This window comes from Toxorhynchites rutilus, chromosome 2 (genome assembly GCF_029784135.1).
Source record: "Toxorhynchites rutilus septentrionalis strain SRP chromosome 2, ASM2978413v1, whole genome shotgun sequence".
Classification (NCBI taxonomy): Eukaryota; Metazoa; Arthropoda; class Insecta; order Diptera; family Culicidae; genus Toxorhynchites; species Toxorhynchites rutilus.
The window spans coordinates 237,583,078-237,610,649 of NC_073745.1; the positions used below are offsets into that span (position 1 = coordinate 237,583,078).

General features: G+C 40.5%; 4 protein-coding genes across 9 annotated transcripts in view; 3 read left to right on the forward strand and 1 right to left on the reverse strand.

The window, feature by feature from the left end:
• Positions 1-4,443, forward strand: part of LOC129765157 (uncharacterized) — a 155,573-nt gene extending 151,130 nt beyond the window's left edge. For both annotated transcript variants that reach the window (XM_055765049.1, XM_055765050.1), the window contains one exon: positions 3,477-4,443. In XM_055765049.1, the coding sequence (XP_055621024.1) occupies positions 3,477-4,317 (841 nt within the window). In that variant the 3' untranslated portion in view covers positions 4,318-4,443. The remainder of the gene's footprint in view (positions 1-3,476) is intronic.
• A 108-nt stretch (positions 4,444-4,551) lies between these two features.
• Positions 4,552-13,035, forward strand: LOC129765159 (uncharacterized). Its single transcript, XM_055765057.1, has 4 exons — positions 4,552-4,707; positions 4,771-4,958; positions 5,029-5,441; positions 12,802-13,035. The coding sequence occupies exons 2-4, from the start codon at positions 4,879-4,881 to the stop codon at positions 12,930-12,932; spliced, it is 624 nt and encodes a 207-aa protein (XP_055621032.1). The 5' UTR covers positions 4,552-4,707; positions 4,771-4,878; the 3' UTR covers positions 12,933-13,035.
• On the reverse strand, positions 12,983-25,779 carry LOC129765158 (probable nucleoporin Nup54). Of its 5 annotated transcripts, none has more exons than XM_055765055.1 (5): positions 25,743-25,779; positions 25,572-25,677; positions 16,338-16,664; positions 13,245-14,495; positions 12,983-13,180 (listed from the first exon to the last, which is right to left on the reverse strand). In XM_055765055.1, exons 2-5 carry the CDS (start codon positions 25,633-25,635, stop codon positions 13,047-13,049), a joined length of 1,776 nt encoding a protein of 591 aa, XP_055621030.1. In that variant the 5' UTR covers positions 25,636-25,677; positions 25,743-25,779; the 3' UTR covers positions 12,983-13,046. The 5 variants fall into 5 exon arrangements, with proteins under 5 accessions (XP_055621030.1, XP_055621027.1, XP_055621026.1 ...); XM_055765052.1 differs by lacking the exon at positions 25,743-25,779 and adding an exon at positions 16,870-17,012 and having other exon boundaries at positions 16,338-16,793; positions 25,572-25,668; XM_055765051.1 differs by lacking the exons at positions 25,572-25,677; positions 25,743-25,779 and adding exons at positions 16,870-17,012; positions 17,199-17,233 and having other exon boundaries at positions 16,338-16,793.
• Positions 17,369-25,108, forward strand: LOC129765160 (uncharacterized). The gene is made up of 4 exons (XM_055765058.1): positions 17,369-17,749; positions 24,412-24,593; positions 24,651-24,792; positions 24,859-25,108. The coding sequence occupies exons 2-4, from the start codon at positions 24,416-24,418 to the stop codon at positions 24,998-25,000; spliced, it is 462 nt and encodes a 153-aa protein (XP_055621033.1). The 5' UTR covers positions 17,369-17,749; positions 24,412-24,415; the 3' UTR covers positions 25,001-25,108.
• Positions 25,780-27,572: the final 1,793 nt, after the last annotated feature.

The following is a 27,572-nucleotide window of genomic DNA, read 5'->3' on the forward strand; positions in this document are numbered from 1 at the left end:
GCCCCGTTGTACAGCCCGCTGAGCTACCCGTTTCCTAACACCTAAAATCCACATAAGAATCGTGATAAGGTGCGGTACTAATTTCCTTCATAAGCGCTAAGTTGCGTCACAAGCACTAATAACCGTAATATGCTCTGAGGAAACACAAGAGAAAAATGTGAGCTGAGGGGGAGATGTGATATTGCACTGATCTTTTATACGCGGGTACCGCCATGCCATACAAATGAACAAATACAAATACAAATTTCTGCATTACTCGAGAATTAATCATGCAAATGAAACGAAAATTGACATGTGGAGGTATTAGGGTGCAATAAATGTTTCTATGGTGGTTAGACACTCCAACCCCCTCTCTAAGAAGGGGCTGCCATACAAATGAAACACAAATTTCTACATTACTCGATAATTAATCAAGCAAATGTAACCAAATTAGGCATATGGAGGTTTTAGGGTGCAATAAATGTTCCTATGGTGGTAAGACACTCTCTAAAGGGGGAGTGCCATACAAATGAAACACAAATTTTTAGCATAACTTGAAAACTAATGAAGCAAATGGAGGCAAATTTGGCATGTGAAGATTTCAGGGGGCACGAAACGTTTCTATGGTGAATAGACACTCCTCCCCCCTCTCTAAGGAGAGAAGAGGGTAGGGGTCTGTCTTTATTCTATCATATTTTCTGTATCAAATATTTATTCCATGTAACGGAGAAACATGTTATTTGCAAGTGGTTGAAAAATCTTGAAGGAGAATTGTGTCTGAAAATAATCTAATATTATAATGATGAGTTTTGGTAGAAGTACTAGTATTTTTTTTTAGTAAAAGGTAAATTCAACGGGGTCGAATAGAAGATCAATCAATTAACCGTCCTGCGATAGGACTCATGAACTTGCGCTTAATAAGAAAACGTGAATGTTTTAAGGTATTGATAACAAAAAAACAAATTTTGATCCAGTATTTGAGTCGCATAATACTCCAGTGGCTGTGATCAGCTTATAAATTGGTTTCACAGCAGTATAATGAACACTCCATCGAGTTTGCGACAATCTTTTAACAACACACTTGTGTGACTCAGAAACATTTCTCAGTGATCAGTGGAAACTGCGAAAAACGAGTAAACAGATTAAACAGGTCTCAAAATGTCACACACTGTAGATTCTTAGCAAAACCATGTTGTGCCCATAAGCCCAAAGAGTTGTCTACTAACCCTATGGATACTGCTTTTTTGTTTTGCTTTCTCAACAAAACCTGAACTCCTTAATTTGATCCTGATATGGTTGGCGCGGTCGATAGCCTGCGAACATGGCTTCGTGAAGACTAAACCATGCCCTTGCAGCTGTTGACAAATGTCGTTATTCAAATCTGCAGCTTTTCCCACCCAAAACGGAAAAACTAGGAGTGGCTTATATCTGTGATATAACTGCATGATTAACGTAGGACTATCTTTGGCTTAGTAATCATTTGTTTGAAATTGCATCTAAATTAATTCTTAATAAATGGATGAATGAGTATTTTGTTTTCACTTGGAATTGTCTTGCGGTCTGTTCAAATACAGGGTGGGCCATTTAAAGTGGAAGGATTTGTTTTTGCAATAGCAAAGTAAAGAAGTGGAATTTAAATTTTTTTTTTTAAATTCATTTATTTTGGTCCAAGGAGATTTGTTCTAACTACTTTTTGATTATGATATCTCGTAAATGACCGCCTGTGGCCTTGACCGCAAAATGTGCCCTTTTTTCGGCATTTTCCATCACTTTGCCCAATGTTTCGGCCGATATGGCAGCAATTTCTTGTCGGATATTGTCTTTCAGCGCAGCCAGGGTCCTTGGTTTACCAGTGTATACCTTGGATTTTAAATATCCCCATAAAAAAAAGTCAGGAGGCGTCAAATCAGGTGATCTCGGTGGCCAGTCATAATCGCCGTTTTTCGATATTAAGCTTCCGGGGAACATTTCACGCAATAATTTGGTCGTGGCAGCCGCTAAATGGCATGTAGCGCCGTCCTGTTGGAACCAGTAATTGTCCAATTCATTTTCACGAACAAATGGCAATAAAAAATCGGTTATCATTGTCCGATAACGCTCCCCATTCACGGTTACCGTTGCTCCATTTTCGTTTTCAAAGAAGTACGGGCCGATGACTTTATCGGCATAAATGCCACACCACACAGTAACTTTTTGGTCGTAAAGAGGTTGCGTTTCGATGAATTGAGGGTTTTCAGTAGCATAAAACCGACAATTTTGTTTATTCACTCCTCCATTCAAGTTGAAATGCGCCTCATCAGACATTATGATTTTTTGCCAAAAGCCACGTTCATTTTTGGCCATTTCGATGGTCCATTTCGCAAAATGAAGTCGACGTGGTAAGTCAGATGGGTTAAGTTGTTGAGCCATTTGAATTTTATACGGAAACATTTTCAAATCAACACGAATTATGCGTCGGAGAGTGGTTCGAGCGATGCCTAACTCTTGCGAACGATGGCGACCTGATGTCGATGGAGTCTCTGCAACACTGGCTCGAACGGCATCAATATTCTCGTCGAAACGTCTTGGTCGTTGTCTGGACAGATGACTGGCATTACCAACACTACCAGACGATATAAATTTGGCATATAATCGACGTATAGTGTTGTCTCCAGGCGATGTTTTAACTTTATTTTTATTTTTCCACGCACGTTTAGTTAACACAATTGAGAAGTTATTTTGAATGTACAGCTGAACAATTTCAGCGCGTTGTTTAGGTGTGTATTGTTCCATGGTTAAAATTGTACTGAAATGACGCTTCCAACGCGGTATGACATTTGTTAATCTGACATCTCTGTCAAAAGTTATGGGGTTGCCAGATGCTTCCACTTTAAATGGCCCACCCTGTATATACGAAATAATATTTTTTCGCTTGTGTTCTCTTTTTGACGTTCGACGCTCAAATCGACGCAGTTTGACGCAAGATCATCACGGAAACAGCTAGTTAACTGCCCAAATGTGTGCGAAATCATATTTTACCTCTTGGGTGCATTCACAAACAAACGATTTTGCATGCCCGTTCATCACGGCAGTGAAAGAGAAACGGACAGAGGTTGGCCAGCCGACGCATCAGTAAAAACATCTCTCGTAGATCTTTTATCTTTCGAATAATGTTATTTTCATAACACTTCGTTCACCTGGTAGAGAGATATTAACGCTCAAAACCTTGTACTTCGAAGCCACACTGACTTTTTTTTGTTTTTTGAATGTTTGATGCCTGAACACAACAATAAAGTTCAAATAGCCAGTCTTATAAATCAAGATAATTATTATATCCTACACTATATACTCTATTTCAACCGACTTCTTAAATATCTCTATAAACTCAGAAAAATTGAGTGGTTCTATAGTTATGAAACGGAGTGTAGTAGTCTGATAGTCTATGTAGTTTTTATACCACAGTTCATTAACTAAGGTGGACCAAGCTAATTTCAAAAATTCTTCTAATCTAATTGCAGATCAAGCTCTACTTCCAAGCCCACACCATGTTGGGAAACAAACAAAGACGTCTTCCCCCGTCCGAGCGGTAATCTAACCGACAGCGAGAAAGAGATACAACAGCTTCGAGGTGGAACCCGCTCTGAAGGTCGACGGACGCCGCGCCTCAAACGTAGCAGTACCAACAGCCGCAGCATCGCCTCGATCGCGTGTAACAGCGAGAAAAATCTGGACTCATTGTACCTACGGGTAGCGAACCAGCCCAAATCGTTCGACTCCCAGACCCAATTTGCTCAACTCAAACTTACGACGAAAGTGCTCAATGGGAACGTTAATTCAGGAAAGGTGGATAAAATACTGAACAAGGACCAATCGGAGAAGACAGCTACCAGCGGTGACTTTAATCACGTGCCGAAGCAACAGCAACAACAACAACTACAACAGCATCAGGCGCATAACCCATTCTATCATCACCATCACCACAAGATTCTGCTGAAAAGCGGAAACAACGGAAGTGGCTCAGCTAGCAGTGTCATCAACGCAGGACATTACCATAAGACTGTAAACAAAATTAGCTATAGCAGTAATAATAACAGCATTAATTGTAACGTTAAGTTAGTCAGCAGTAACAGCAATAATCTACGATCGGCGACCGCAGTCCGGCAGACTTTGCTGGCCATCACCGATAACTACTGCTCGGATTCGGTTAGTGTGCAGAAGGGCGATGTGGTCACTCTGCTCGCATGTAAAGAGTACCAAGAGAAGGGACTTAAGAATTACAAGCAGTGGTTTTTCGTGAGAACACGCGATGGCCACGAAGGGTATATACCAGCGGAGGCTGCCGGTCACGGTTTTCTCTAACGTCTTAGCGATGGAAATAGGTTCATCATAGTTTGAACATGTAAAGAAATATTAATAAACGTTTGCTTGCGATAGAATTGTACTACACATAAGCGTTAATTGTTTATAACCAAATGATATTTAAATTATGCAATATATTAAACAAAACCAACATAAAGTGCGTTTTTCACCATTTGTGAATAATAATGCGTAGCTTGGCATCCAAGCAACGGTCGGAGGGTTTAGAATCAAACAAAACAGCATCTTGGAAACGGCGATTGAGTTCGATGGATCGATATACATATTCCAGTATTTTCTCATTACACCTTATAAATATCTGCTTATGGATAAGCCAGTCCATTCGAATTTGAACCATTAAGCAAATCACGTGAATCAAAACAGTTTGAAGTGGTAATTTTAAAGTTTCACTCCATTAAAGTGACAATTGCATGATATTATTGCATTTTTGTTCAGGTGTATCTATTCTTACGTTGAAAAATTTACAACTGTTCTCCCAACTCGAGCAAGATGAATTTTGAAACAATATCTTTGGTTAACTGACGGAAGCTGAAATTGTAAGTGATGGGTAAGAAGACAACCGAGAGACAGCCGGTTGAGCGGGCGCATCCAAGCATAGAACCCATTGTTAGGGATGGTAAAATGTATGCTACACGTTACACATGCAAATGTTTTTGCATGCTCTGAGTTTTTTTCTTTCGATGCAAACAACAGCCGCGAGCAGATCGATCTGGAGAACAAAGTTCGTCGAGAGTACCAGAAAAAATGGGGTTTCATCAATCAGCCTGAGATGACGGACTATTTGAACCTGAAGAAAAATAACCAGCGCTTGAAGGAGAAGCATCTGCAACAGAACAAGAAGGTAAATCTACACGAATACGACGGCCATGGTGAGTCGTACTTTGTGTCCAAGCAGATGTTCAAGAGCTTGCTGGACACGTGTCGTTGTGGACGGAAAAAGGTGGCCACCATGCATGCTCTGAAGTGTCTGCAGAAACCGAAGAGCACCTACGAGAAGACGGACGACGAAGAGGAAGCCGAGGAGGATGATCAGAAGGCAAAGGCAAAAGACACACAGGACGCCAATGGTTCGAATTACATTCCAAAGGTGCCGGTGCTAAGTTCAGGTGAGAGGGAATTGTATGTGCTACATGAATTGAAACATTCTGAAAATCCCTCCCATAGAGAATTGTGACGCTTTTCAAGAGGCTAACATATAGGCGAATGAACTTTTCTTTTATAAACTAGACTATAAACTTGAATTTTGAGTGATGTTTTGGTCACTTTCCCTTGCTCTTCAGATTTCTCCTCATAAAGCTTGAAACGATTTGAGTCTGGAATCACAAAACCAGTTGTATCTCGGGATTAGTTACAGGTACAAAAAGTTTGTCATATCGAAATGCAGATAATTTATCATAAAATAATCAGAAAAAAGGTTGAGAAAATATTCCGTTACACTTTTGATGAATTTTCGTACTTTTCTTCGGATACCCCACTTTGACCAACAAAGAGTTCTAACTTTGATGGAGGGTATCCGAAGAAAAGTACGAAAATTCATCAAAACTGTAACGCAGCGGCTACGATCTCTTCATGTCTGCGGCATTCGGAGTGACTGTAGCAGCCTCTCTTCAATTTCGCTCTACGCTATTTCACGTCAGAGATAAATTAGGTATGATAGTTTCTAATGTTGTGATCTAATCCTTGAATTAAAATTTATATTCGTACAGTTAAATTTGGCTCGAAGATTCGATTCTCAGACCTAAGCATTACATTTTTATAGCAACGCACAATAAATCATAAAATATCGCATGTTTCATACCGTTTGGAAGAACGAGAGAAGTTCACTTGATTTCCTTCTCAAGCCATCCGAAGATATTTGGCATAGCCGCGGTTTATTATGGAGGCTTATACTTAAATGTATCAGTGATAATTTGCGGGTTTATTGCAGTTTTGCGTTTTCAGAATATTGAGATTTATAAAAGTTCGCGTTTTTAGAAACATTAGATATATTTAAGGTCTGAAAATAAAATCCTGAATCTTAAAATTCTCCAACTTTTTGATTTTTTGTTTTGATAGGGTATTGATTTTTGATTTGATTGAATTTTAATAGGATTCTTTATTTTCATGATTCTTGAGTTCTTGGATCTTGAGTTCTTGAGTTTTTGAATTCTTGTATTCTAAGAGCTAGATAGTCCGGGCTCAAAATGTTAAAATCTAAATATTAAAAATAAAAAAAAAATTAAAAACTTTAAAATTTAAAAATATAAATATAAAATTTAAGATTTTAGAATCACATCGCTTACCGCAGTGAATCCTGATGTTTTCTCAACCATTCCCACTAACAACTATCCCTTCCAATGATAAACGCTAGGGAACCGCGCTATAGAGGCGACCCTTCTGGCCTTGGGGCGGCGAATATCATACTAACATTCCTTCCCTTCCCCTGGTGACTCTAAGGACGTGGCCGGCGTCGTTATTGACCATTCGAAACTCGAATCACCGAAAATTGCACAACGAGAATGATTTGCTAGTCCCAAGCATCATTCTGTGTGTTCTTTGTGCAATTTGGTTGGTTCAGGTCAATCACGGAGAGCAACTACGAATTGTACAGTCTACCTAAGCTCAAGCTCAAGCTCAATAGATTTAAAATTGCTTTGAAAACAGGTTACTGAAACCGTATATAAACTCGCACACGCTCTGGAAATCCATCTTAGAGGCAGATGAACTGAAAAGTTTGAAACCTCTCTAATTCATCATCAGTCAGTCAGAAACCATTCAGTTAATGCGGCGAGGTGAGATGAGGACGGTCGCACTCAGACGCCTATACATTATGCTCTTGTTTTCCAATTCCATTTCTCTTCTGTAGTTGAACCGAACGGAGCATTTAGTGAAAACCGAGATATCGATGATATCTCGATACAGATGGGTGTCAATAACTGGATTTGGAGTGAAAAATACGAAATGTTTGATATGGTATAGTGGATATTACACCATATCGAAGAAATCTTTGATGAAAGCAACGTTATAAAATGACTAGCTGACCCGGCAAACTTCGTCCCGCCCAAAATTTATTTTTCGTTATCACATCCACGTTTTTATACTGAGCTCGTCCAATCGCAGAACTGTTCATTGATTGATCTTCTAATCTACCCTTTAAAAATATGTTTTACTATAAAATTTCAGTACTTCTATCAAAACTCGACATTATAATATCAGATTATTTTCAGACATAATTCTCGTGCAAGATTTTTCATCCACTTGCAAATAACATGTTTCTCCGTTATATGGAACAAATGTTTGATACAAAAAATATGATGGAATGAAGACAGCCCTAAATCGGACAATTCTTTTCTCGAGTTTTGCTTTTATCAACACATTCGACGATCCATTTTTATGTATATAGATAGATGACGATATAGGGGTGCGTTTTATCACATTAAAATCCATTTCCACTTTCGAACGAAGATCAACTTCGTTACCGCAAACATCAAATGGACTAACAACGCTTTTCTATATGTAATTATGCTTTAATGTTGGACGCTCTGCAATGGTTATCCGTGAAGCAAAGAATTGTTTATTTAACTATGGTGTTCATTTTTAAAGTAATTAACGGTTTGCTGCCTCGATATTTGTGTGATCGAGTTGAAAGAGGAAGTGACTTCCATAGTTATAACACTAGAAACGCGAATGAAATAAGAACACCTAATTTCTTGTCATGTGCTTCACAAAATTCGTTGTACTTCTCGATGCCAAGACATATTAAATGCACAACAACACTTACAGAATTTAAGAGGCACTGTATTTCACATGTAAAAGCTGTGTTTTCTTAACAGCTGAACGAGTTTTTGTTTATTTTTATGACGAAGATCTTTACTGACGAAGTTTTATACGAACGGATAATTTAATGTGGACAATTTTTTGCAGTTTGTTTTCAATATTTTCAATTAATCTGACGAAGTTTTTTTTTGAACGGATTATATTATGTAGATTATTTAATTTTTTTTTAAATTATCTTTTTTTTTAAATTTGTATTGATCTCTATTATGTCTGTCATGATCTTGATGATGATGGACTATTTTTATTTTTATTTTGTCGTTCTTATAGTTGTATTAGTTTTAAAAAAAATAAAAGCAGTCTACGAAAGTTTGAGCGTCGCGCGCGTGACACAGATATAAAGGATATTAAATTGAAAGTTTTTTTTATGTGCCGGTCTAGGAATTTTTCGTAAAGGAAATTTTCTCGATTTCTCTGAATGAGGGTATTCATAGTCAATCCAAAACAAGGCTGGCGGTTGGACTTGTGCTCTGGTGGACCACTTGGCTGCAAGGGCCTTGTCGGGACCGTATCGGCTCTGTGGCGGACATGACTGAGTATTGGCTTATTTGGACATTGCAATTTTTTGAACTTATATCTGTAAATAAAATCAGTTCGTTTTTCATGTTTGCTAAACTGATTTCAATGTTGAGAAAAATAAATAAATTATCTTTTAGATAACTCGTCTTGCTCAAACCTCTGTAGGGGAAGGAGGTGGGACCATCATCATCATCATCATCATCATTATAGAACACATGCGAATTAAATTTTTCGAATTTTTCCATTTTCCTTCAGAGTTTTCCGAAAATTTTCATTTGTCATGTTCGGTAGGAATATGCTTGGTTGAAATATGTGCATTATTTTTATGGAACTCATACCATCATAGAACATTTCTCGTAACCAAAAACCCTTACATCCCAAATTTGGCTACATTTGCTTGATTAGTTTTTGAGTTATGCAGAAGTTTGTGTTTCATTTGTATGGCAGCCCCCATGCCCTTAGAGAGGGGGTAGGTGTGTCGAACCACCATAGAAACGTTTCGTGCCACCTAAAACCTTCACATGCCAAATATGGCTCAATCTACTTGATTAGTTCTCGAGTTATGGAGAAATTTGTGTTTCATTTGTATGGGAGCCCCCCTTTAGAGAAGGGGGGTGGAGTGTCTAACAACTGTAAAAATATTTATTGCAGCCTAAAACCTCCACATGCCAAATTAGGTTTCATTTTCTTAATAATTTCTCGAATTATGCAGAAATTTGTGAGAGGTGGGGGGGAGGAGTATCTGATCACCATAGAATAATTTATTGCCTCCTAAAACCTTCACATGCCAAATTTGGTTTCATTTGCTGGATTAATTTTCGAGTAATGTAGAAATTTGTGTTTCTTTTGTATGGTAGTCCCCCGGCAGGGGTCTCGAACCATCATAAGAACCTTCTCCGACCCCAAAAAGCATTACATACTAATTTTTATGTCAATCGGTTCAGTAGTTTCCGAGTCCATAAGAATCAGACAGACAGACAGAAATCCATTTTTAGATACACCCAGGTTTTTTTTACGCGGGGGATACGTACCTCGTAAAAAAAACCGCGTTAGTTGGAAAATCCGCGTAAAAAAACGGGTTAATTCGAAAATCCGCGTAAAAAAAACCGCGTTAATTGGAAAATCCGCGTAAAAAAAACCTGGGTGTATATAGATTTGTGTACGAATGCCGCAACCGTTTGTCGTTTCTAATTGTTGGGAAAGGGCATTATTTTTGCTGAGTAATTCCAAGGAGGAATCCATTCCTTCTTCAAGCGTTAATCCTTTTGCTTCGGATCAAACGGAATGGTATGATAATCATTTCATACAAAAGATAAATTGTCCAAGAGTTATTTGATTGCTATTTATTGACTCGAAAAATTGTTTCAATTGCTTCAAGGTAGCTTTGGAACAGGTTGTTGAAATCGTTCGTATCCGTATGTAGGGCACCCACTTTGAAACCCATTAATCGTTATTGGAATGTGAGATGGTTTCTCTCTGAGACTGAGCTACGAATATAATGAAGAGAATGTGATCGAAAGGGGTTGGGTATACATTCCACACTGTTTGAGTATAAAACATGACGCTTTCTTTGCTTCAGTCATTATTTTCTCTCGATCAGTCGATTGTGCTACTAGTGCGAACAGTAGTAATGGCTCGTACCAATCAGAGCTCGTAATCTCTGGTGGTAAGGCATCACATAAACAGCTAGCAGCTCGGAAAAGCACACCAGCCATAGGAGGTATAAAGAAGCCACATCGCTACCGACCGGGAGCCGTCGTTATCAGAAGTCGCCCGAATTGCTGATGCGCAAGCTACCTTTCCAGCGTTTGGTTCGTGAAATTGCCCTGAACTTCAAAACCGACTTGCGCTTCCAAAGTTCCGCCGTTATGGCACTGCAGGAGGCAAGCGAGGCATATTTGGTCGGCCTATTCGAAAATACAAATTTGTGTGCTATTCACGCAAATCACGTCACATCATGCCCAAGGACATCCAGCTGGACCGTCGTATCCGAGGAGAGCGTGCTTAAACAGCCGTGCTTCCGCTTTCGTCATTATTATCTTAGTACCTTAGCATATAATCAACGGCCCTTTTCAGAGACACCAAACTCGATGGATTAGGGTTTACAAAAGTTTCTGCAGGCTGAACTGAAAGAAACATTTAGCGAAAATCGTGGTGTCGATGATAATTCGATACCGATGGGTGCCATTGACTATGGATTCGAAGAATACGAAATATATGACATGATGTAATGTATATTTCACCATATCGGAAAAATCACTTTGATGAAGGCTGCGTTATAAAATAATTTGTGTACGAATGCCGCAATCAATAGTCGATTATAATTTTTCTCGATTATATTTCCTCGGAGGACTCGATTCCTCCTTTGAGCATTCATAATCTCTTTCTGGCAGAACGAAGTGGTACGATAATCACATTATTCGAAAGATTCAGAAGTTTTATGCCAATCCCCCTCCAACATCTCTTTCTACCGTTTGTCGTTTCTCAATTCCATTTCTCTTCTGCAGTCGGACCGAACGGAGCATTTAGTGAAAACCGAGGTATCGTTGATAATTCGATACCGATGGGTGCCATTGACTATGGATTTGATAGTGAAGAATACGATATAATATGGTGTAGTGGATATTATCGAAGTAGATATTGTATTACATATCGAATAGAACACATTTATGAAAGCAGCGTTATAAAATTATTTGTTTACGAATGCTGCAATCGATCGTCGTTTTTGGAAAGTTGGAACTATTGGGAAGGGGGTCTTATTTTTGCAGTGTAATTCAGAGGAGGAATCGATTCCCCCTTTGAGCTTTTATAATTCTTTTCCAGCTAAACGAAGTGGTATGATAATCACTTTATTCGAAAGATGAAACGTCTAAGACTTACGAGGGCGGTCCGATAAGTATTTATTCACTTATTTTATTTATACTTCAGTAACATAAGACTTGCTGTCTTTTTTGGGGTCAAACGAAAAAAATAAGTATACATGAAGTGCGCCACGAATTATTGAGACAAAAAAATCTAAACTAGTACAAAAATAACAAACTAATACAAAAAATAACAAACTAGAACATTTTGCGACACCTTTTAATGAATGCTGCCTTATTAGATATATTGGTTACAACCTGGGAAAGTTTATTCCAGTGAACAACTCCTCTTACGAAAAATGATCTACCATATTTTGCAATTTCGTATCGAGGTATAATGAATTTACGTAATCGAGCGCTTTGAAATGGACACTGCATATTCAGGTTTGCGAGTAGTAATGAGCTGATGAATGAATATGGCTGCCCTAGCTTTTGGGAAATTGTAAAAACAGTATCCCAACAAGTTTTTTGATGAAGCACAAAGGATTGAGGACGTAGATTTGAAAGTGAGTTTGCATTTGATTTCTTTTTTTTTTTTTGGAATGATTTTTGCATATTTCCATCCATTTGGAAATTTACACCATCGCACTATGGAGTTGAATAGATGAGTTATTGGTTGTAGCAATATTGGCATCTCAACATAGTCTCTTTTTAACTCGATACACTTGACCCAGCGATGCTCCAACTTTTTTAATCCATCTGAAAAATACATTTTCTCGAGGTTTCCGTGCGACTTTTTTTTGTTTGGAAACCAAAAAAAAGTCGCACGGGGCCAAATTTTGAGAATACGGTGGAGGGGGCAGCAGTTCGTAGTGCAATTCGACTAATTTAGTCGTGGCGACGGCGGAATTTCCATTTTTTCCATTTTTATAAAATCCGCGGACACGCCCGCTCCCACCCACGGTTAAAACAAAACTACGAGCCCGATTCGGCTGAAATTTTGACAGTTTTGCAAGGTAACACAAAAATAATTTTTCAAAAGAAATAAGGTAGCTAGTGTGAAATACAGTATTTTATGTCTAGTGGAATGAGGGAGCATCGTGGTACATCATTTCAATCGAGCTCTTGCATAACTCAAAATAAATTAATAGTTCTAGCATTATGAAACATAGTGTATCAACAATATCAACCTTCTCTCAGGAGAAACTTGAAAAAATCAAATAATTTAGAACAGTCATCGTGCACATTCGATTCGGTTCTTTGTTTTTAAGAGGATTTAAACTTTGCAATTCATTCGCCTCTAAAGGATCGTTCAAACTATCTATTTCCACAGGAATGTACGGCTGGCCCCGTAACCGATTCGTAGCGATGGAGAGGACGACCTACTACATCTCACCACGATACACCATGCCAGGGAACGCCATAGTGGACTGCCAGCCATACAACAACATAATATTGGGATAAGCTCCTCGTTTTCAATGAATTCCAAGCTTGGACAAACAATCATTTACCCATAATTTAATAATGAACATTTTATTTTCACACGTATCAATTGAAATAAATGCATTCCACGTATTTCTAAGGTTGTATCAAGCGAGCCATTCCATCCGAAATAATTTTGAGGTCCTTCAGATCTTTGTTGACAGTTTCCACCAGATAAGCCATCGCCTTCTGTTGCATTGTCAGGAAACTCTTCATTTCTTCTGACGAATCTGTCACAAAAAAGAATGTATTCCAAATTATTGAATGCCACGAGCGTACATCGCCTAAAATTACCTTTGTCCAATGTGTATTCATTGATTCCACCAGTGTGTGCCCATTGATTTCTCTGCATTCTCATCTGTGACAGCAGTTCGCTAAGCTTTCCTTTGAATTGCGTTGGAGTCGACACCAGCGCATGCATATTCTCCAACTTGCTCCGAATAATTTCCTCCTCAGGGGAAAGACCTAGGCCCATCTTCCGTGTGCTTTCTTGTTTGACAATGATCTTCAATATGCGGTGACTCAACTCCGCGAATTTCCGCCGATGCTCCATTATCTTGGCCGTCGTATTCGTGTGTCTCTGCTTCAGTTGTTCGATCTCCTTCTCCACCTTATCCAAATACGACACATGGATACCGGTTTCTCCCTCCTGACACTTGATGCGCCACTTGAGCTCCTGAAAACCAATCATCGGCACCGGAATGAAACGTTTCGGATCCGGATTGTCAATTTTGGCCTGTTGCCACATACGCGGATCGATCCCCTTCGGAGGATTTTCCAGATATTCCTTCAGCTGATCCTCCTCGGGGAGCACAAGCGCAACAATCGTCTCGACGCCCATCGTTGATATCTGTTGCTTGGGAGTGGGTTGGTTCAGATAGTTGGAAACCTCCGTGGCTAGGATTCTTTTCGTTTCGTTTGAAGTCATCGATTTTTCCTCCACGTAAATCACTATTTGTGATTTGTTCTCTCCAACCGTTTTGATGCTATCGACGGTAATCGCAATGTTTGCTCTGTTCCCGAACACTTGATTCAGATTGGCGATGAATTGCTGCTGTTGATCTTTCAACTGTCCGACGGTTTTGTTTGTCGTTAAACCAACAAATCCAACTTTGTTCTCTTTGCCGGGAAGTTTGGTGTAGCCCATGGTTTTGAATCGGCACAAATAATTGCTGGGTGTAATATCCACCGGGGGATTACTCTGGGAGTAGAATGCCTTCCCAGTTCCCAGCATCGCCTGCAGATAGTTCCACTTGGCGATAACAGTGTCCCGCTCGTCGCCGAAAATGGACACATTGAAGATGGATTGGGCGAACGCCTCCTCCGCACTTAGCGCAGCCGTTTGCTGTTGTTGCTGCTGTTGCTGTTGCAGAGACTGACCGAAGCCTAATCCTGTGTTGGCTTGCTGACCAAACACGCCCCCACCGAAGGATGACCCAAATCCGCCAAAGCCAGTGCTGGTGTTTGTAGCGGTTTGGCCGAACAGAGAGGGAGCGGTGCTGGTACTAGTTGCGCCAAAACCTCCGAAGCCTCCGAAAGCCGGAGCTGAAATCACAAATCGGTGGATGGATCAGGAGGAAATGAAAGCTGAACATTATTGACGGATTTCGCTCCAGCTCGTCTATGGGATTGGCATGACCCTCTCAGAACTTAATGAAACTTTCTGGGCGTGAAGACCTTACCTAAGTAAGCAACTTGGCATACTTAGTTTTCCGAAAATTTATCTAGACTAACATATGGAAAGGGCCAAATTTTTTTGACCATTTTTTTATAATTTTTTTTCTCGAAAATGGTAAGTCCTCTATGGAAGAGTTTTAGGAAAACAAGTAAGTTTTCAGATAAAAATTATGAAAAAAAATATTTTTTGAAATCCAATATTGAAAAAAATCGATTTCAAAAACTAAAAACGATTTTCTCAAAATAGTCATCTCAGATTCTGATCAGATTTATATAAATAGTAGATAAATATGTGCCCTATAATTCTTCCATACATTGCAACTTGTGCATATTTAAGACAAAATAGTTTTTCTAACGAAAACTTTTAAAATATTTTATTGAAATTAAGTTTATTTCTTTTTTCAGTGCAGAAAGCCAATCCAAAATTTAAAAAAATATATAAATAATAATTAAAAAAATGTTGAATGAGTGTTTTAGAGAAATAGACGAGGAATTAGAAATTTCTAAAATAAAAAAAATTGAGCCCAATCATGTGATTCTAGTTCAACCGAGTTTTGCTCGCTAGCTCTATTTTGCTGTTATAGATACAGTCGAGTGAAAGCTGTCGGCAAAATTTTTTCGAGCTGTTTTTCGAACAACATATGACACTCGAGAGAGAATTCGATTCGATAAGATTCTATCGATTTACAAAATACGAAAATTTGCTCGGTATGACAGTTATAGTGATCGAGTTGCCGTTCGATTCAATTTACATAATAAGGGCCAATATTTTCGATAGATAGTTCTTATTAGTGATGATACGCAGTAGTGTTTATAGTGAAAGAAAAAGGATTAATGAATTATCGTTATGAGTTAATAGTCCCGTTACTTTGAAAAAAAATTATTTATCTTGTGTTAATGAGAAATTATTGATTTTTCTTTAATATCCGATATCCGACCGAATAACAAATATTGGCCGGATAGGTCAGATACCGGATAGTTACCGAATATCCGTTTCATCTCTAGTTGTTATACGTCTAGGTAATTGAGGAATATAACAATCATCTCGGGTGTATTTTGATGGAAAATAAATGCTTTGTATGTTCATAAAGAACAATTTCCTTCAAAAAAAGTATTACTTATATATTATATGTATTACTCAAATATTTAGTGACTGATATTATTTATTGGTTTGACCTATGATTTTCCTTCTGCACTGAAAAAATAAATAAACTTAATTTCAATAAAATATTGAAAAAGGTTTTGTTAGAAAAACTTTTGTGTCTTAAATATGCACTAGTTGCAATGTCTGGAAGAGTTGTAGGGCACATATTTATCTACAATTTATCTACCATTTCTTCAAAATCTGAGATGACCATTTTGAGAAAATCGACTTTTAGTTTTTAAATCGGTTTTTTTCAGTGTATGATTTCAAAAAATATTTTTTCATTATTTTTTACTGAAAATTCAATTATTTTCCTAAAACTTCTCCATAAATCACTAATTTGTAGCACTTACCATTTTCAAGTAAAAACATTTAAAAAAAAAGTGGTCAAAAATATTTGGCCCGTTCTATATGTTAGTCTAGATAAATTTTCGGAAAACTAAATATGCCAAGTTACTTAATTAGGTAAGGTCTACACGCCCAGAAAGTTTCATTAAGTTCTGAGAGGGTCATGCCAATCACATAGACGAGTTGGCGCGAAATCCGTCTATTATAAAGTAGTTTACCAGTACTCGTTGCCGTTCCTCCGAAACCTCCGAAACCAGCCGTGGTCGATGCTGGGGCTGCACCGAAACCACCAAACGCTGAGGTGCCGGTCGGAGCGGTGGACGTTCCAAAGCCAAATGCTGGAGCTGACGTGGCTGTGTTGGTTCCAAATCCAAACGCCGAGGTTGAAGCTGGTGCCACCGCTGCAGTAGTGGCCCCAAAACCCCCAAATGGGCTACTGGTAGCTGTACCCGTACCAAACAATGTCGGAGCCGCTGAACTAGTTGCGGTTGCCCCAAACGCTGGTGTCGAGGATTGTGCCCCGAACGAGAAGTTACCAAATGCGGCTGGTGAAAACGAAACGAAAACAGCGACGGTCAATCCAGGTGCCAAACGAGCGTAGCTTAAATTCACTTCGGGATTGCATTGTGCATGTGTGATTATCGCACCCAAGTCGTCCGTACACGCCTCCAGGACTTCGCGAAGAACGGTGTCATAAAACAAATGGTTTAACTGTGCATGCTCAAGCAGCGGTTGAAGTGCATGTTATACTTATAATTCGATTATGGGATTCTGCTGCCATAAACATCTTCGTAAATCAGGGCAGGTATAGTCGGTTCTCGGTAGGAAGCACCAAGTTACGGAGCGTGCCATTGGGATTATTAGCAGCAGACAACAACGGTTCACATGTTATCCTGGTGGTTTTGTTTGATAATGCGCTTAGTTATATGAACTAATGGATAGCAAGATATTAAAAGTGTTGACGTGATGGCGAAAAAATCAATGTATAAATCACAATTGTTGTTTTCACAATGCTGTTTTCTTTACAAAAATCCTGTAGAAATCTATTTGTGCGAACAGGTATACCAAAACAAACATACCGTTTTCTCGGCCAACCATGACAGACACCCACCAGACACAAACTGGGTGTTATAATACACGCGGTACAAAAGAAAACCATACATGATAGATTTATTATAATTGGATTAAAATCAGCGCATCAAAACGAAATCAGAAACAAAATAAGCTCGCGTATATTCCAGCGCTTCGTTCTCAATCAATGCACAGGCTGTGCACGACACGAAGTACTCCTAGGCATGGGTATTTTGATATTCCACTATAAGGTTACACATGTGAATAGATCAGTCTGCGAAAGTATCGAAGAGTGAACGCACATACGGCTGCTCTTGGTCGGTCGCGCGTTCCAACAAATGTATCTCAACCAGTAAGACTCGTAAGACTCAAACTTCAAGCTTTCCCCAAGAGTAACCAGAATCCACATTCTGGTCCAGCAACAAACAAAGCTATTTTGAAGACATCGGGAGGATCACCTTATAACAATTTTCATATATAGCTTGAGAACCCTGGTGGAAAAATAGCTGTGATGGAATATAGTGCATCGCCCGTACGAGTTGTGGAATACATCTAACTGGTAATTGACCTCCAGCGTTGTGTGATAGTCGTGACCGTGTGACTAATTGAGTTATAGTGTAGAAAAAATTATTTTAATCTACCCTTATGGAACTTTAACGAACTTTGGGAAAATTGATACAATGGACTCTTCTTCTTAACCCCTTCCCGTATTATTTAATACGTCACACATCAAGTGATCTCACTACTCTGCTGAGTGTTCTAGCGCCCTATGTTATGCAAATACCCAAGAGTGAAACTCGATGTTGTACGGGAAAGGGTTAAGTATAGGGCAAAGCGAGTGGTTTTGTGGCGGAGTGATCAACGGCTGAACGCACATATCATGATGTGCGCTTTATGACGAAGAATAACTCGGAATTGGACTGGTACACTCGTAATTTATAACTTACCATTCAAACATAACACGTATTTTGGTAACGGAATCTCAACGAAGGTGGGTATACCATCTACCAGAGCTGCGGCAACACATACGAGCTGGGTACATTGTGATGGGGCAGAAACGGGTGATTGGCTGGTGGCCGATCAACGAAAGAATGTGCAGACTGAGGATGCGAGGCCACTTCTTCAATATCAACATTATTAACGTCCACAGCCCTCATCACTAGAGCACCAATGACGATAAGGAAGAATTCTACGTGTAGCTAAAGCGTGAATACGATCGCTGCCCAAAACATGACATCAAAATTGTCATCGGTGATTTGAACCCTCAGGTCGGCCAAGAGGAGGAGTTCAGACCGGTAATTGGAAGGTTCAGCGCCCATCAGAGAACCAACGAAAATGGCTTAAGGCTTATCGACTTCGCTGCCTCCAAGAATATGGCCATACGTAGCACCTTCTTCCAGTACAGCCTCCAATACCGTTACACCTGAAGATCACCACAGCAAACAGAAACACAAATTGACCACGTTTTTATCGACGGTCGGTACTTCTCGGATATCATCGACGTCAGAACCTATCGTGGCGCTAACATCGATTCAGACCACTACCTGGTGATGGTCAAACTACGTTCTAAACTGTCATTCGTCAATAACATAAGACATCAGCGCTTACCACGGTACCACCTACGACAACCACAGGAGCCGAACGTTACTGCAACATACTCGCAGCGTCTTGAAGCTGCGTTACCGGGGTGGACGAACTGGATGCTGCTCCCCTCGACGAATGCTGAAACACCCTAAAAGCAGCAATTAGCAGCACAGCAGAGACCGTCATCGGGTATGAACAACGAGGCCCGTGAAAACTTGTAGAGTGTATGCACCGGTTAATAGTCAGGATCTGGGACACAGAACATCTGCCGGAGGAGCGGAAGGACGGGGTAATCTGCCCCATATATAAAAAAGTTAACACAATCCAGCTTTGTGGTAACTATCGTGCCATCAGAATCCTGAATGATGCCTAAAAAATTTCTGTCTCAGATCATCTTCCGCCGTCTATCGCCAATAGTTAGTAGATTTGTGGGAAGTTAACAGGCCGGATTCATGCCCGGATGCTCGACGACGGACCAGTCTTTTACACTGCGGTAGATCCTCCAAAAGTTCCGCGAGTATCAGGTCTCTACGCACCACATCTTCGTTGACTTCAAGGCCGCATATGATACAATCGTCCGACGACAGCTATGGAGGATCATGGACGAACACGGCTTTCCCCGAAAGCTGACAAGACTGATTCAGGCAACGATGGACGATGTGCGGTGCAGTGTGTGAATCTCAGGTGAGCTGTCGGAATTATTTGATACTCACAGAGGACTTCGACAAGGCGATGGACTGTCCTGTCTGCTCTCCAACGTGGTGCTGGAAGGTGTTTTGCGGAGAGCGGGCTTCAACATACGGGCACGAATTTAAACAAATCTAGTCAGATTATCTACTTCGCCGACGACTTGGACATAATCGGAAGAACAAATGCGACGGTAGCCTACTTGTATACCCGACTAAAACACGAAGCAGGGCTGATTGGGCTTGGGATCAATGTGTCTAAGACTAAATTCATGCTAGCAGGAGGAACTGATCGCAACAGAGTTCTTCTTGGTAGTAGTGTTGTGATCGACGGCGACGAGCTCGAGGTCGTAGAGGAATTTGTCTACCTTGGCTAGTTGATAACAACTGACAACAACAGCCTACGTGAAATTCGCAGACGCATAGTCAATGGAAATCGTGCCTACTATGGGCTCCGCAAATCCTTGAGGTCCAACAAACTCCGACCCCGTACGAAGTGTACCATGTACAAATCACTAATGCGACCGGTTGTTCTCTTTGGGCACGAAGCATGGACGATTCTCGAAGAAGACTCACAAGCTTGGTGTTTTCGAACACCGAGTGCTCAGAACAATATACGGTGGTGTACGGGAAAACGGAGTATGGAACCAAGAACTGGCGCAACTCTACGGCGGACCCAGCATCCGGAAAGTCGCCAAGGCTGGACGAGTGCGATGGGCAGGGCATGTTGCTAGATTGCTGGACAGCAGCCCTGCAAAGATGGTGTTCGCATCGAATTCGGTAGGATCAAGGAGAGGAGCCCAACGAGCGAGGTGATTGGACCAGATGGAGCAGGACTTGGCAAGAATCGGTGCAGCCGGGAGTTGGAGAACTGCAGCCATGGATCGTGTTTATTGGCGAAAAGTTGTGAATCAGATCTAATCTCTGAATGGGATGTTGAATCAATGTAAATAAATCAATAAATATCAACGAAGTGCCAACATAGCAAAATAGCACAAGTAACAAACATGGAGAAAACAGGAAACCCTCCGGGGACGCTGGTGCCATTAAGGAGACATACGATTGATACCCTAGGTTAAATGGTCGGAGATCAAATGCAATGGAGATCAATTGTTGGCTAGCGCCAACAAATATCTCGTCTTTACAGGTAAATCCCATTCGGGAATATCAGCACAACCACAGCAGGCGAAGCTGGTGGTTTGCCTCCTATACCACTGAAATGCTATGCTATGCGTCTGTCGGCCCAATTCCAGGTCCAGAGAGAACGACTGCAGATTCTTGTCGGCATAATCCTGTCCTGGATGGCTATGGATAGTGGGCACCGTGCATTGCCTTCTAATTGTAACCTGAAATCGTCTACACTGTCAGCAGATTACTACCCTTGTGCCATGTGCAGAGCACTGTATTCTCTGTCTGTGGTGCAGAACAGCCTGGTGTGTTTTTTTTTTGTGTGGTAGTGTAATTCTCTCCAGTGCCGATTGAGGATGGTGTATTCTGGTCTTTCAGAATGTTTGGAGTTTTGTTCCATTTGACTACTGCATAACTTAAAATCAGCAGCAGAGGAACAACGAATGTGTTGATCACGCGTTCCTTGTTCCTAACGGTCAGGAAAGTCACAGAAAAACACAGTTCACTCGATTCAAAAACATGTCTCTCAGCTCCGTCTATTTGTCGGAGTGGCTTGTCTCAGTGAACTGTCGGAATCCAAGATATTTATAAGATTCGCTAGTGATCCCTTGGTCTAGTGGTTAACGTGACGCTCACCAAGGTGGGGAGTTCGAATCCCGTTCGGGTAAGAAATTCTATCATCAAATATCGTTTTGCTGGGTTGTGCAGGTCCAGTGGAACAGTATAGGCTGTGGTGGGATGAACAATAGGCGTTGTCAGTCTCCAAGAAAAGCTACAAAAACCCAGAAACAGCACCTCTAAGCAAATTGACGCCGCCAGAAGCGTATTTACCCAGTCCTGGTGTTACTCGGAACGTTAAACAGCAGTATCACGATGGTCCTAATAGTGGGATTGGTCGCAGGCCTTGCAAGTCGCACCATAAAAACACCAAGCAACGAACGATATACAAGGAGATCCGAACCGGACTAATCGAAATAGACTCAGGCGACAAAAACGGACCACCGATTGGAAACTCGGGATGTGGAGTTGTCGATCTCTCAAGTACTCGTGTGCTTTCCAAAACTATTGAAGTACCACAAGTTTGAAATCGTATCGATGCAGGAAGTGTGTTAGAGAGGATCTACGGTACGTACGATTCGCGATTATCATACCAGAAATGCAGCAACACAAACGAGCTAGGTACAACTATCATTGTGATATGCAATATGCAGAAGCGTGCAAATGTGCAGATTGAGGATTGACATCAGCTTCATTAACGTGCACAGCCCTCACCTTGCAAGTCCCGATGATGACAAAGACGAATTCTACGCGCAGCTGGAACGCAAATACAAACGCTGCCCAAAACACGGCATCAGATCATCATCGGAGATTTCAATGCTCATATCGGTAAAAGGAGTTGTAAAGAACTCGAACAGCTGCACCGTTCTCATGAAACGCGAAAGTTCTACCAGAAACTCAATACATTCTGAAAAGGTTTCACGCCACGAGCAGAAATGTGTCTGAATAATGGGAGTATCCTGACGAACGATCGTGAAGTGACCGGAAGATGTAAGCAGCATTTCGATGAACACATCAACGGCGTACAGGCAGAAGAACAATATAACGAAGGGAGCGAATGCTTGATGTAGTAATTAATGAAGATGTTCATCGAAGGTCAGTCTAGTAATGATCAAATCTTCACGTGGCAAATTCTCCAAAAACTCTGTGAGAACAGAGTCCCTACGCGCCATCAGTTCATCGTCGTCATCGATGGTCTCTCTTGTCTGCTATCCAACATTGCGCTAAAGAGTGTTATGAGACTAGAGGCGTTTAACTTAACGATCTTCAAAAGATCCAGTCAATTCATCTGCGACGCTGATAAAGTTGAAATTATTGGCAGAACATTTGAGACTGTACATGAACGTTACCCCAGACTTAAGCACGAAGCAAAGAGAGTTGGACTGAGAATCAGTGCATCTAATAGATAACAGAACCGAATACATGCTGGCTTCCGGATCTGAGCACGAAAAGGGCCGATTAGGCAGTAGTGTAGTGATCGACGACGATTCATCGTAACGTGTGACAATTATACCAGCCGCGATATTCGGAGACGCATTATAAATGAGAGTCACGCCTACTATGATGAGCTAGAGCTTGGATAGACTGTACACTTCGTGGTCGCTCTCCATTATTGACCTGAACCAGCGAAATTGTACAAAGAACGCACTGAATGTCGCTTGGGAGCAACAAATTCATTGTTTCGGTGATTCAAGCTTTAAATAGTCAATAACGACGCCGGCCACGTCCTTACAGTCACCAGAGGAAGGGAAGGAATGTTAGTATGATATTCGCCACCCGATAGCCAGAGGGGTCACCTCTATAGCGTGGTTCCCTAGCGATTATCATGGAAGGGATAGTTGTTAGGATTCACTGTGGTAAGTGATGTGATTATGTGAACGCGAATTATTGAGTACTCGAAGAAAATCTTATGCCACAATATGCGGTGGAGAATATCTTTAGGCAACCTGAGCAGGAAAACCTTTAAAAATAATCGGACCGTCTATATACTTTATTCATGTTCGCGCGTATTTTTATCGAACATAGTTATTTTAAGGGAACTTAAAAAGGTAACCGTGGAAACTCCTCCAAAACCAATCGGATCGATGTTATTTTCCACTATTCCACATGCTTACTCTTCACCGAACTCCAATCGACAGCATGTTTTTAGGGAAACCTATGAAGGTAACCAGGGAAACTCCGCTAAAGCCGACCAATCGGTCCAACGATGTACGATATGGTTCCATTTTGGTTAGATTTGTTGCACATCTGTGCGAAGTGGGAGTCGCGCCTACTATGATCTCCACAAACATTTGAGATCAAACAGACTTAGCAATCGTGGGAACATTTCGTACAAAACACGCATAAGACCGATAGCCCTCTGAATCATGGCATAAAACGAGGACAATACTCGAAGAGGACTTGTGAACACTCGGAGTCTTTGAACGACGCGTGTTAAGAACCATCTTCAGCGGTGTGCATGAGGACGGTGTATGGAGGCGAAAGATGAACCACGAGCTCGCGCAACTCACCGGTGAACCTAGTATCCTGCAAGAGATCCAAGCTGGAAGGATACACTGGGCAGGACATGTTGCAAGATTGCCGCACAACTATCCTGCAAAACTGGTGTTCATCGGGAATACGATTGGTACGAGACGGCGAATAGCGTAGCGAATAAGGTGGCTAGACCAAGTGGAACAGAACGTGGTGAGCACGGGTGACCGCGGAATTGGAGAGAGATAACCACAAATCGAGTTAATTGGAGGAACATAGTGAATCAGGTCATGTCGAGTCAAAATAAATAAATAAAAAAATAAAAATATGCACCGTGCCCTTGAGGTATCGTAGTGTGCGCTTGACCTCGCTTCAGGAAAAAAAATCGCACTAATGGTGCTGATCGTGAAGTTTCGTTACAGTCATCCGTCGATTTCCGTTTAGGAGAGCATATTGTTGCGTAAAACCGTGTAGATCGCATTTTGATCAAGGCTCCCGAAGGACTCTGAATACCCTTCTCGAACTCACAATATTGAAGTAGTCGAAAATCACAAATCATTTTTGTGTCCACACGTCTCGTAGCGTTGCGTTGGTGATGTTGGTTCCAATCAACGATATAAGTTTGCTCCCAACCGAACTAACTCACTAAATTACCAGAAAATCAACCCGTCCAGCGCATGCCTGAGGCCTTAAAACAGTATCAATCAGAGACATTGGGATAAATAACGCTTATTACGAACAAGTTTAACGCAATATTACTTTCGTTAAAAAGGCTATCCTTCATCCATTCCAGAGTCATGTATATCAAGTCCGGCCATAGATTCCTCAGCGACAAAGGCCAAATTGTATTTCCTGGCCCACCGACCCGTTCGGCCTTCTCATTCTCATACATAACACCACCTACGAGCACTGTTAGCACTACAACAGTTGCCTTGCCCGAAACACCGGATGTAGAGGATGAAACAAACTTCATTGGTAAGTTCGAAAGATGTCGCAAATACACAATGTCTAATCCTTCAAAACCTTCCACAGATATGTGGCGTGGCAAAACCCAATCAAGCTCAGACATGCTCTCAGATAAAATTCAGATGTTCTACATCTACATCACAGTCACGATTACGTCTGTTTTTATTCTAATACTACTACTAATATTTGGTTACATGTTATATAAACGGTAATGAATAATGGAATTACTGTTACAAATGCAAACAGAATATGCCCTTTGCTTCATTGATTTCAGGAAAGGATTCCAAAACATAGACAATCAACAAAATATCGAAAACACGAGAAGGCAAAGCATAAGGAGATCTCGCAGTCATTCCAGAAACTATTCCAAAGAACTTGAAGCATTGGACAATCCAGGGCTCACACTCGTGCCATAAAGTAATTCATACTCTTTAATACATAATACAATGTAATGGAAAATTTTGTAAGCGACATTTTTTAATAAAGTTTTAGCATATTATGGGAAAAGATAATATACAGTAAAACTCCGTCTGAGACGAACCAGTCCAGGAGACTGAGTCTCAAAATAAAAAATTAAGAAAAAGGAGAACCCTGATTAACCATGAAATAGAGTAAGTAGATAACCGCGGATAACGCAGAATACTAAAATGAGGTGCAACTCGGAAAAAGAAATAGCATAACTGTCGTATTCATCAGTAATCAGATAATGTGAGAGCCATGACAACACAAGCTAGCAAAAGCCTGCCACCCACCAACAAATTCCGGGAGGGTCCATCCAACAAACTCATCACACATTTTCGCCGTTCGCATTACAGACCCTATTGTACTCTCCCAGCTAATAAAATTGGTTTCTTTGAGACAATGATTAATTTTTTTTGTGAAATTAGCGTTCGCGGGTCATCTGCTCGCGGATAATCGGTGTTTCACTGTACTGCCAAAGCGTTTACCGCCATAACAAAAACATGGAAATAACCTGTATTCACTTACGTTTTGCTGGAGTACTCGTAGAACCTAGCCCAGTACTGGACGTGTTTCCCAAATTGAAAGACATTCTCCACGCGTCAGTGTTGGATTAACGGTTTGCCAAATAATTCTGAAACGTAAAAGATGTAATAAACAGCTTAATTTGCTTTGCCGAAATGATTCGCTCTACGATACTTTAAAAATCTTTCTGCCCAACAAATGTCATTTCACTATAATCCATATTTTGTAAACAAATAATCTGAACCCGACTAATAATAATTATTATAGATTCTTCAGTTGCGAGGGGAATAGAAAGGTGGGAACATTATCACCCGGGTCATTACAACATTATCACCCGTGTGACGTCTTTAGAGAACCACTATTGAACTGACAGGAGCCAATATATCGAGTATCCCACTGACATTTTCCCTTTGTTTTCACATGAATTGGGTATCCCACTGACAGTTCTGCTTGAGATTTTGCTAACGAACCTAGCATCAATCGTAGCACCCGGCTGATCATTATTCGTTTCGTTCCGTCAATATAAAGTGCGCTACACATACAACGTCCCGTCACCGTTCTGTCAACTATTCTCTTGAACTCGAAGTTGCCGTTGCTGGTGTATGTGAATGTGACCATACGATTTCCATGGAAGAATATTTGACATTTCATTCATTTACGTTGACTTTACGGAGACGGGACGTTGTATGTGCAGCACACTTAAGGGTGCTCATACACTGTTTAACTGAAACCAAATATTAGCAAGCAAGGTGGCCTATACGTAGCGCACTTTGGGCCTAAGGTCAGAGCAACCGACCAAATGGCGAAGGAGTATCTGAGAAAAATGGACATTTTTATGCGAAAGCATCAGTCCAGGCCAAACGTGTCTGAGCAGCAAGCTATCCCAGAAGAAGCTACTGAAGGCGCTGGTGAAAAAAATCTCTCAGCGAAGCGCGGACCTTTCTACACTTCCAGCGTACACATATCCTTCTACATAATTTGTAAATAGCAAGACTTTCATGATACAGACGTGCATACAGTAAGAAATGATTGGACAATAACTATTTTCATAAAATGTGTACCAACATTTAACCCATTGAACCAGGCTCTCGTCGAATCATAGGGGATAATAAAGAATCGCTATATTTCAAAATATCTCCTCTCCATTGGTTACTGCCGGCGAATATAGAATAATTCCTAATACACATCGACTCACTATGTCCGCCAAAACACATGCAGCGAGTAATTAATAATAACTTTAATCAAAAAATTATTCACTTGTTTTACTACCTTCACTGTTTGTGTTAAATTTCCTAAAAAATTTTGCAAAATATATTTTCTGTATAACATGGCATATATCACGTAACGTTTTTGCGTAATATGCATTTGAAAGCTCTTAATACTCGTTTTTTTTTTTAAATTCGTTTATTTTTACAGGCTCAGTTACATAAGTTTAAAGGAGCCGAAGTCTTAAATATATTTTTAAAACTATATATATGAACAATTTTCATAAATCTATGGTTAGTAATGTGGGAAACCGATTACTCGCGGTGCACTCGAGATTAGAAGGGTGACATATTTTTCTCAGGAAAAGGATGGGGTATAAGGAAATTATTACAATGTTGATAATCACACACACTCCATTCTTAAATCTATTCGTACATCTATTGTGAATTTACATTTCATTCTCCTGTTTATAGCAAGCGGACCAATTACAACACAAAGGAAGAAATGGAGGGTATAAGGATATAAGGATAATCACAAACGAACATCGATAGATTTAAGGAAAACATATATTTGGGACATGTAATCAAGGTCTAACCGAGCCAACACATCTCTCACCGGCACATTGGGCTGCCTTCCTCTAGCCCGAAGGGAGTTCTCTAAATTCGTTCTGGCAACAAGATACACCTCACACGACCAAACAACGTGTTCGATGTCGTGGTAACCTCGGCCACAAACGCAGATATTGCTGCCGGCCAGATTGAAACGAAAGAGTAGCGCGTCTAACGAACAGTGATTGGA